The following is an 11,698-nucleotide window of genomic DNA, read 5'->3' on the forward strand; positions in this document are numbered from 1 at the left end:
GGGCTTTGATCTGGGTGGATTTCCCAGGGCTGGTGGTGCCTGTGCACACCGGCTTTGCGCCTCAACACCGACTGCTGGCTCACTCCGGTCCTTCCAGCTTCCCTTCTCCTGCTCGCCATTTCTTGTCTATGTTTTTAAAATTTCGTTTTTGTATTCCATACTAATATTTTGAACAGAGCACAGATTCATGGTATTTCTTCGCTTGTGCAACTGTTTATTAAACTCACGCAGACTAGACCTAGGCTTTTGTTATAATTGAGAACCCAGGTCCAGTTGTTTCTATTCGTCACTCGTCTGAATACCGTACTTCAGACAGCTGTATTTTATATGCATTGTTTAACATAAAGGTGGTCACAGCTCCATGAAGAAGGTATGATTGGCTTCATAGTACTGATGAGAAAACTGACAACTCAGAAATGGTAATGATTTGTCCTGAGGTCACATGGCAAGAGCAGAGTAGAATGCCCCAACTCCAAAGTCCCTATACAAGGAAAGTATATGAGATTGCATCATGTGAAGTGCAAGGTTTAGTCCATGATCCTTGAAATGTTTCCTCTTCTTACAAAAGCAAATCTGACCCTCCAGTTATTCTGGTGCGTTACCATACTGCAAAAAGCACTGCACATCTGTCCTCGACACATTGGGACTGGAGAAGTGGGTTATCTGCTTCCCTGCTAGCAGAGAAATCCTGCCCTTTGGCTTAATCAAAAGACAAGATGTAGTTACCGATGCCAAGCACCTCCGAGGCGAATGAAGGGTGTGAGCTGTGGCCCGGATTCTTGAACCACACGGGGAGCCATTCATGTCTTCATTCTTCTAATGAATGATTGATACCTTAAGCCTCTGATTTGGATACTTCTATTTGTATATCCAATGATATCTTTGCTGTCATCAACGACTCCTTCAGAAACTATTTAATTGGTTTTTCACTGTCAATCATGTTAAAATGAAAATCTTGCCCACCACATTCTGACTAATGTTGATTTGTAACAGAATAAAATTTTCCAGGCATTTGCAGAAATGTCAGCATCTTCTATAAGGGTTTCATTCGTTAATGTTTTACAATAGACAATGTTCCCATGATTTGGCAAAGCTTCTAAAATCAGCATAGTTTCAAGTAAGATAGAGAAAAGGATGATGTCTTATTCCTCCAACTTAAAATCACTTCAGGTATGCTGTTTCAAATGAGCAGCAAGTCCAGCTTTGTCCAAGAGGCCCTAGTTGCTGTGTCACAGTTGTTCTCAGGAGACAGCCTGTTCAGAACAGAGGTTCTTTTGCTTCCAGATACCTTCTGAGAGTGAGGTGAAGGACTGGCATGGCAGCTCACCCGATTAAACGTCCACCTGCAAGTACCAGCATCCCACGTGGGTGCCAGTACATGTCCCAGCTGCTCCACTTCTGATCTAGCTCTCTACTTGTGGCCTTTGAAAGCAGCAAGGATGACCGAGCTCCGTGGGACCCTGCACCCATGTGGGAGGCCTGGAAGAAGCTCCTGGCTCTTGGCTTTGGATCAGCTCAGCTCTGGCCACTCCAGTCATTTGGGGAGTGAACCAGTGAGTGGAAGATTAAAAATAATAATAAAGAAAGTGAAGTGATATATCTACCAGTGCACAGGGCAGTCCAATGTTCAGATTCAGTGGTCAAAGTGGCACACTGTCCCACACAACTCAAAAGAGCTTCCTGGATTCCATGAAAATAATTCAGGCAGCTGCACAGACCTGACTACGTGAATGTGATGATAAAATTCCTGAGATGTCATTTTGGAGGAGAGCACTGACAGGGAAACTGGCTAACCACTTCAGGCCAAACCAAAAAATTAAAAACTCTGCATTCCTGAATACATTGAAACCCTGGAGATTGACCATTAGGCCCTACTGCAGTTTACAACCACAGCCAATGAAGACAATGAAGACACAACAAGTACATCTTAGAAAATGACTCTTACTCCAGAACTTTGCCCATTTGATTATGTCCTGTTCTCTTATCTAGAGCCAAAATCTGCTCCTTGGCATAGGATCCAGGCGATCACGCTCCCCTCGTTCCCTGGCCGTGAATTGCTGCGTGAAGGTCTTCGATACCCTCTCCTGGCCTCTGACCCCCCCAGAAGTTCTAGTTATGGCAAAACTCTAATTGGAAGAATGGTTGAATCCAATGCTCTGAACACCCAATTATACACAAATGGCCATCTTTGGCCATGAATGACAGGTATCTAACTGCCCTGTGTTTACATTATAAAGAGGGACCTTCACTGGGACTTTTCCTCAGACATTGTAGGAATCTTGCTAAGCTTTTCTTAGTCTGGAGCTGATTGGTCACAATTCTTTTCAGTAGAGGACAATTTAGGTTCCACTTTCCCAGACTGTCTTCATTATTCATTGTTTAGTGGAGTTGGCTTTCAATGATTAATATATACATCAGCACAACTCCTCAAGAGTGAAATATATGTTTTCCTTAGCATGCACATATTGGATCTGATGCCCAGGCAGTGGAAAAGCATACACAGATGGGCCAAAGGACATGGCAGCCAGCTCATCTAGGCCAGCAGTGGAGAGCAAGTGCCTCCTCAGGATGGACAGTAGAACAGGACATACAACTCTCAGAGCCAAGCTTGGCAGTAAGTGTCTGGGACTGTGGAGGTACTAAGCTGAATGCTGTCTACAAACAGACTCTAAAATGATTTTCTCAGCCTTGCAGCAACAAAACCAACATCTCAGAACTATCAAATCCAGTCAAGTGACACCTTCAGAACATGCTTCCCCACATCGAAGTCTTCAAGACTTCAAATAACACCCTCCATCTCTGGGCATTGATGTAGTTGACCCTACATGTGAGGTAGTCACAGCAAGCAGTGACCCTACTCCTCCCCACCAAGCCCCTTTCTCCTACCCACCTTCCTCCATAACTTGAACCTCCCCACCCTAATCTGAGGCCCACAGAGGCATGCATCCCTCTCAACTATGTAAGCAATATTTAAAAATATTTTTAAAATAAAATTTTGAAGATTTCATGTTTTGATATAATATAGGTTGGAGCTATAGTATGGGTTAAAACCTTGACCATGTCCCTATAATGCTGACATCTTTCCCAGATTTAAGAATATGCTCACATATATAGAATTATTATTCTTGGAATTATACCTTAATCTAAAAGATCTCTTACAGGCTGGAAAGAAATTTTTTCTAAAAAACTGGCATAGCTCCCCTACCCATATATTTTGCTCATTGTAGCTATATAAGGTAGTTGGTATAAACTGAACTGCTTATAAAGCCTGGTTTATAGCTCTCATTTTTAAAATTGTGAAAAACTTAAAAAAAATTGGATGACTTCAATCCCATCAAAAGTTTCAAAGAAATTTTACTGTAAAGAAATCTTTCTTCCATGAACCATACAAAAAATAAATAAAATATATTATAAGGTTCATCTACACACTTTCAACTACTTTGTGATTTTATTCAAACATGGATATAATAACAGTAATACTTTACATTATTATGTCTTAGACATTATTCTGAGGACATTGCATTAACTCATTTAACCCTCACAACAACATCATCAGGTAGGTACTCTTATTATCCCTGTTTTCTATATGATGTAGGCACGGAGATGGTAAATTGACAAGAGCTGGTGTTGAAGATGGATGTTTGTAGGTAGAGATGTTAATTTACTAATAAATGTTTAATGGGCATATGCTCTCTTCTGTGCATTGTGCAAACAAAGTATGGGATTTAAAAAATAGTCTGTATTAACTACAAAAAAATACTATGTATTTCCTGCCCTCAGGAAGCTTGTATTTTGGTGGCTGTTCTAATGAGAAAGCAACAACAGTGTGTAGTTATTCTTGTAACCCTGAATGTTGTTCGGTTTGTTCCATCCACTTATGGTGGCTGGAATACGGTGCTAGGACCTAGCATGTTATACCAGAATCACAGACTGTTAGAGAAGTCAGCAAGATATTAACCTTGGCTCAGGGATTTTTTTTTTTCAGATTTGAAAATTGAATCACAGAGAAACACACTGTTCCAGGTCACAATGTTAATGATGAAACACAGCTAGAAGGGTAGGTCTCCTGTGTCCCAATTATGGTGTTTAAAATGTATATAAATTAAATTTGCATGAATTTCATTATATTTCAGAGCTCTAAAAAGAGATTTCTATATAAATGAGTGTATAAAAATCTATATCAATGTAGGAAAACATTGTAATCAGATGTTGTAAAATCACATACCTTTGGTCTTTATAAATTTTGGTATTCATATGCTGAATCTGATGACATCAAAATAAAGAGCCCTTGGTTATCTTATTAGCCAGCAATATAAAAAAAAAGTTCCAAATACTATGGGTCAAAATGTGAATAATAATAATAAGAGAATGTTAAATGTTTAGTCTCATAAACAATTACCAAATTGATATCCCAACCCATCAGAAAATATATCAGAGCCAGAAGTTTCAAACCTGAGAAAACAATCATGGTAGTTAACACTAGGCACTCATGATGTGCCCGGCACATGCATGAGCTACTTAATCTGATAGAGCTGATGTTACCATCTCCATGTTTAGATGAAGTAACTGGACTAACCAGGAAAATCCAATGATTTACCCACAACCACACCAAAAGACAGGGAGAGGATTATTTACAGTTATATTTTCTATTCATGATAAACGTTTTCTTCTCTTGGAGAAGAGCACAAACCTGGCCTAGACAGTGAAATTTCCATGAAAAATTCCAAACTAGTATAAAAAAAATCACATTGTTGGGACTAGTACAGTAGCTCAACAGGTTAATCCTCTGCCTGCCAGCACTAGCATCCCATATGGACACTAGTTCTAGTCTCCACTGGCTCCTGGCTTCAAATAAGCTCAGCTCCAGCCATTGCAGCCATTTGGGGAGAATACCTATAGATAGAAGATCTCTCTGTGTCTCCTTCTCTCTGTAAATCTGTCTTTCAAATGAAAAGAAATAAATCTTCATACACACACACACACACACACACACACACACACACACACACACACACACATCCACGTTGTTCATTTGGGTTCCAGCCTGTGCTTTAGTACTTTTTGGAATTAGCACATTGAAAGCATTGTGCTAGATATTACAGAGAGTATAAAATGAATAAACATGACTCTCAGCTCACAGACACACAGCAAAAGAGGAGGAATCGAGCAGGAACACAAATAGTTGTACAAAGAGGCAGGCTGGTTCGCATGGATAGCATGTCATTTAATTTGACTAAAGGAAACGATGAATATCAGGAGTCAGGAGATGAGATAAAATTAGATTGAGGTTAGACAACAGAATGTAATACATAACATATGAAGGAATAAAGACAATTTAAAAGTCAAAAAAATCTTCATTACAAGGAAATTATATCATCACAGTTAGACTTTTAAGATTCATCTGACACGGCCCGGCGGCGTGGCCTAGCGGCTAAAGTCCTCGCCTTGAAAGCCCCGGGATCCCATATGGGTGCCGGTTCTAATCCCGGCAGCTCCACTTCCCATCCGGCTCCCTGCTTGTGGCCTGGGAAAGCAGTCGAGGACAGCCCAAAGTCCTGGGACCCTGCACCCGCGTGGGAGACCCGGAAGAGGAGGTTCCAGGTTCCCGGCATCGGATTGGCACGCACCGGCCCGTTGCGGCTCACTTGGGGAGTGAATCATCGGATGGAAGATCTTCCTCTCTGTCTCTCCTCCTCTTTGTATATCCGCCTTTCCAATAATAATAAATCTTAAAAAAAAAAAAAACAAATAAAATTAAAAAAAAAAAGATTCATCTGACAGTGACTGGAGGGTAGACAGAGACCAAAAACCAATTTAGAAAGGTTTAGGGAAGTAAATGAAGGCAGAAGGGTAGTACCATACTGGGAAGGGAGTAAACTGAGGGAAATATATTACAGAATATTTCTGTAGAAAATAGTTTGAATGTTAAGCAAAAAGAGAGTAGGACAAAGTGTAAAGAGAAGAGACAGCCCTGTGTTTCTGGATAAACCATAATATCTTTGGTGCAAGACATGGAGGACAGGAAGAAGTACAGCTATGGGAGCAGAGGTGCTACATTTGGCTTAAGACGCTGCTTCTGATGAGCCAGTGTGAGCTCCAAAAGGAATTTACACACTCCTTCACTGAGAGGGTGTTTTTGTGACTGTCTCCTATGTGGACCTCCGTTCCTTAAATATTTAGGGTGTATCACACTCAACAGAGCGAGGCTTTGCTCCTTTTTCCTTATGATACTATAGTAAGATGGCATATTCACACCATCCTCTAATACATTCTCATACCAACTTAGTTGTCAAAGTGCCACTTTCATCTGCTCCTGAATAATATGCTAAGCTCCTTGCATGCTTGGCATAATGGTTTCTAGACGGACTTTTTTTTTACATTTTACATTTTACATTTTTAACTAGATAATAAGTAGCTTTGAGAACAGCATCATTTTGACTATTTGGATCTCCCACAGTATGCAACTCAGTGTAGGAGCTTAGCACTGCTTTGTTAGACATGGGGGATTTTTTGTCTTTTAATTTCTGCAGTAAGGATAAATCTTTTCTTAGCCTTGTAGATCAGAAGTATCAGTAGCATTTCACAAGCAGAACACAGGGCTACTGTAAAAGGAGCCACAGACGCCAAGTCCGCCCTGAACTGTGAGAAAGACAGCTGAATAATGGCAAGGGCTAACAAGCTATTTAACATCCCGCTCTCAATAGCAACAGTTTTACAAACAGGAAGAGGCAGCATACAGACTTTAGCAAAGGAATACCCAAACAGTAAACCCAAAGCAGGAACTAAGAGACCCAGTAGGAGCACCTCTAGGTTAACTGTTTTTAGAAATACAAATCCCATTCTGAAAGTCAAATAAATCCCTGCAAACATTAAACTGAAACTCAAAGGTCTAACTATTCTTTCTAAAAACTTTGCTTTCTCAGGTACTTTGTACTTGATGACTATGCCAACTGATATTGGTAGCAGTATGAAAAGGAGTGTTGACACAATTTTAGAAACGGGAACACGAAATATTCCTGACAGTCCTAATAGCCTGCTATATATATAAGAATTGATAGGCATCATTATCAGGGCTAATGATGTTGATATGCATGTCATTAAAATAGCCAAAGTGACATCTCCTTCTAGAAGCAGAGCAAAGAGATAACCTCCACCTCCTCCTGGGCATGTGCAGGTCATAATGAAGCCAAAAGCTTGCACCAAAGGCAAAGCTAAAATCTGGGACAAAAGAAATCCACAAAATGGCATAAGAAAAAACTGTGTTACTATTCCAAGAATTATTGGCAAAGGTCTCTTCCATACCGTGTAAAACACCTGTAGTTCAATCTTGCAGCCAAAGGCACATTTGTTTAACAATATCATTGGTAAAAGAAGCATTAGGATATTTCTGTCAATAAGCCATGACTCTTGGAAAGGACTGTCTTGTCTTGGTTTCTGCACCTTGACTCTGACATCCTTTATCTCTTTAAGGAGTTTTCCTTGCCTACCTTCAGAATCCCAGAGCTGAATAGTCAGATTTGTCTCTCCTTCTTCACCTGTCACCAGGTTTATGGTAAAATCTGTGGCATCTGATGGGGTCTTGGTCACATTCACCACTTGCAGCACTTTGGGATCTTCTAATTGCACCATGACGTAGCTGTAGTTACCTGTGTAACTCGACTTCACAACGATGGTTTCTTCAGGCTCCATGAAAACTAGTGTTGCAGCCTGTCCTGTATTCCGAAAACTGAGAAACGATTTCCGTGCCTCTCCCAGTGGCACAAACAACAAGAGCAGGGTCATAAAAAGTTTTCCATTCATTTTTACAACTTAAAAATGCATATATACAAAACCACTTTTACAAAAGAAAAGATTTGTTATACAGGTGTTCTACTAACTATGACAAGTTGAGTTAGGCAATAGTTGTTTTTGCTGGGTCAAGGTCCAGTGGGAGGGATTGTTCTTTTCAAACTAATGTAAGCTATCTAGTGAATGACACAACCTGCTTAACGTGTAGGGCAGAAAAATTAAAGGCCATGACACCAAAGTGCTTCGATTTATCACAGAAGAAACCTAATCTCCTTCCTCCTGACTTCCTTATTTCTCTTAATGAAAAAAACAGCCTCCTCTTTGTCCAATTTTAAAGCCTCTATGTCACCATTTTTTACTTTTCTTCCTTGCTAAGAAAAGTGTATACCAGGAGTTGACACAATGGTGGAGCCAGTAAAGCTGCTGTCTACAGTGCTGGCATCACATACAGGCACTGGTTCAAGTCCCAGCTGCTGCACTTCCCATCTAGCTTCCCGCTAATGAGCTGAGAAAACAGAAGAAGCTGGCTCAAATAGTTGGGCCTCTGCCACCCACATGAGAGACCCTGATGGAGTTCCACACTCCTGGCTTTGGTCTGGCCCAGCCCTGGCTCTTGGTGGCCATTTGGGAAGTGAATCAGCCAAATGGAAGAACAGCCCTCTATCTTCTCATCTCTCTGCTTCTGTAACTTTGTCTTTCAAATAAATAAATAATTTTTAAAAAAAAAATATGTATACTAGAAGCAGTCAGGATTAAAAAACCTAACATACATCTCTTCTCAGCCTTTTGGCTAAGATCAAGTCTAAAAACCTAACACAAATACTGAGGTGGTCTAAAGATCATTTTACTATTTTATTCTTTGAAGATAAAAACCAAATAAACTTTTACTTAACATCTGCTTGCTGGGAACACTGAACTAAGAGCTAGGAGTTTATACACAGTGATCAAGGCATTTGCAGTCTGTTCTGCTGCAGTTTAGTCAAGCTTGTTATTATTACCTAGAAGACTGCACAGCCTAATGTCTGACCTTGGCAGCATCTTAAAGAGTGACTCAGTCCATCAGGCAAACACTGAAACTGTTTTTGGTATCCCTAAGTAGAATGATTTCATTGATAGTTAGTGGTTAACTTGGGAACGAGGGAAAGCAGGTAGCTGGTACCATGGTCAAAGCTATGCCCAGGTCAGCGGCTCCTGCTCTGTGACACTCAGATCCTGACACAACAGCATGACAGAAAAACGCTGGTGTTAATTCTAATCTCTTTAACGTTTTTATTTATTTACTTTTGTTTGAAAATCAGATTAAGAGGGGGAGGTGACAAAAACAGAGAGAGAAACATTAGATTTTTTTTTTTCCACTCCAGCACAGACACACAATTGTGTATTTGCCAAACAAGGGAGGCGATTCTAGTGTTGAAGCAGCAATGAAAGCAAACAAACAAACAAAAAAACACAGTAAAATCTTAAAACAGTGCAACTGTACACTACTGAGCCAACAGATTCAGGTCTCTTAACAAGTGACCACTTTAGCAGATCCTTCATGCAATCATGACAAAATCTGTGTTAAATGTAATTGAGGAAAATTTGTATCAAATACTTCAGAATACATTTGTTTCTCAAAAAACTATCAGTTATTAAAATTGTTTAAAAATTACTTTTTACTTACTTGAGTGAACCAGCAGATAGAAGATCTGTCTCTCCTTCTCCCCATAAATCTCATCAGCCTTTCCAATAAAAATAAATAATAAAATGACAAAAAGGGAGGGTGGGGAATCTGGTGCTATGGCTCAACTGGTTAATCTTGTACCTAAAAGTGCCAACATCCTATACGAGCACTAGTTCATGTCCCGGTTGCTCCACTTCCAATCCAGCTCCCTGCTTAAAACCTGGAAAAGCAATGGAGGATGACCCGACGTCTTGGAACCTTGTTCCCTCATGGCAGACTGAAGAGGTTCCTAGCTCCTGATTAGTCAGCTCTGGCCATTGTGGCCATTTGGGGAGTGAACCAGCAGATGGAAGAGCTTTCTGTTTCTTCTTTACTCTGTAAATCTGCCTTTCCAATTAAAAAATAAAAACCAACCCTTAAAATGACAACCCCTCCCCCAAAAAAACTTTTTAGAAACTAAAACTACATGAACACTTAATGTCTTGAAGACCAGGTGTTTTTAAGTATTCATAATACAATGTAAAATTACTTTCCTCCCAGATTATTCTATCTACAACTTTCTCCTTCTTCAGTTTTTCCAAGTCTTCTTCTTTTTTTTTTTATTCATTAATTACATGACACAATTTCATAGGTACTGGGATTCTCCCCCCTTTACCCCAAACCCTTCCCCCATGGTGAATTCCTTCACCATGATGCATAACCACAGCTCAGGTTCCGTCCAAGTCTTCTTCTTACATGAGGACAATCTGAGTATCATTCACATGCACTTGCTGCTTGATTGAACTAATGCTCTTTGAACCAGTGTTACCCCAATTGCGCTTCTGAATTTAAAATTTCTCTTTGCAGGCTTTTCACTTACAGTTTTAGTTGTCTGCAAATAGCAGAATGAAATCAGGATGAGGTACAGTAAATTCTCTCATTTCTTTTCATATGCTTAACTGAGAGCCCTAAAGGAAACCGGAGAACTCAGCCTGACTCAGAGTTATTTGGCAGTGGAGAGCTGGGGGACTGATAGTCTTTCACACTTAGCATCTATTTCTTGCAGGCCAGTCCCATGTATTAGTTAGCTTATTACTATAAAGTTCCTGAGGCCAGCTCCTTGATAATGGAGAAATTGATTTCAGTTCATGGTGTGGAGGTTCACAGTAGGAAGTCAGGTGGGCCACAGCGCTGCAACTTCTGGAGATGGCGTTCTTGCTTGCAAAGTCCTGAGTATCAGGACTTTGAGTCTCCACTTTACAGTGTTCTGATACAATATCACCTCTTAGCATCATACTTGGATTAAGTTTCAACCTCATAGTATGAACTGGAGCTTTAGTCTCTGCTTGAGTGGGTAAAATATAGTGCTGCACTCTCGGGGCTCCCTAACTTGCAGTTAGTACACCTATTAAGTCCTTTCCTCCATGTCACTTTGCTTTCTGCCTGTTAATAGGGCCACTTCTGCATTTTCATTTCTCATATGAAAATCTTAAGGAAAAATGAAATAGACCAAATAAGCATTGAGTTTATTGCTTTAAACCTAGACATTAGGGCCCGGCGGCATGGCCTAGAGGCTAAAATCCTCACCTTGAAAGCGCCAGGATCCCGTATGAGCGCCGGTTCTAATCCAGGCAGCTCCACTTCCCATCCAGCTCCCTGCTTGTGGCCTGGGAAAGCAGTCGAGGACAGCTCAAAACTTTGGGACACTGCACCCATGTGGGAGACCTGGAAGAGGTTCCTGGTTCCCGGCATCGGATCGGCGCAGCACCGGCCATTGCAGTCACTTGGGGAGTGAAACATCGGATGAAGATCTTCTTCTCTGTCACTCCTCTCTGTATATCTGACTTTGTAATAAAAATAAATAAATCTTTTAAAAAAAATAAACCTAGACATTATACATGTCCATGATAATAAAAGAGAAAAGGTCAACAAACACTTCCATAAAGTGGTACCTTTTATATAGATGGAAATCGTAAGTCAGGAGCATTACTTTGGATTTGTTGATAAAAATGTAATTTCTTTAGGCATGCTTTGCTGTGTTGATATGCAAACATTATAATGAAGCTGAGCCATTCTATCTTTCTTCTCATTTGTTATATTCATAAAACAATATGAATTCTACTGACAGGAGGCCTTTATCAGAAATATGCTCCAAAGCAATTAGGTGACACAAAACATCATTTTCCAGGGCCAGGCATGGTAGCCTAATGACTAAAGTCCTCACCTTGCATGCGCCAGGATCCCAAGTGGGCACTGGATCGTATCCCG

The 11,698-nt window shown here is 40.4% G+C and overlaps 1 protein-coding gene across 1 annotated transcript; it reads right to left on the reverse strand.

Moving 5' to 3' along the window:
- Positions 1-6,379: 6,379 nt before the first annotated feature.
- On the reverse strand, positions 6,380-9,825 carry SLC10A5 (solute carrier family 10 member 5). Its single transcript, XM_004588117.2, has one exon. It carries the CDS (start codon positions 7,798-7,800, stop codon positions 6,493-6,495), a length of 1,308 nt encoding a protein of 435 aa, XP_004588174.2. The 5' UTR covers positions 7,801-9,825; the 3' UTR covers positions 6,380-6,492.
- Between the last annotated feature and the right edge of the window lie 1,873 nt (positions 9,826-11,698).

Source organism: Ochotona princeps, chromosome 9, assembly GCF_030435755.1.
Source record: "Ochotona princeps isolate mOchPri1 chromosome 9, mOchPri1.hap1, whole genome shotgun sequence".
In the NCBI taxonomy this organism is placed as follows: domain Eukaryota; kingdom Metazoa; phylum Chordata; class Mammalia; order Lagomorpha; family Ochotonidae; genus Ochotona; species Ochotona princeps.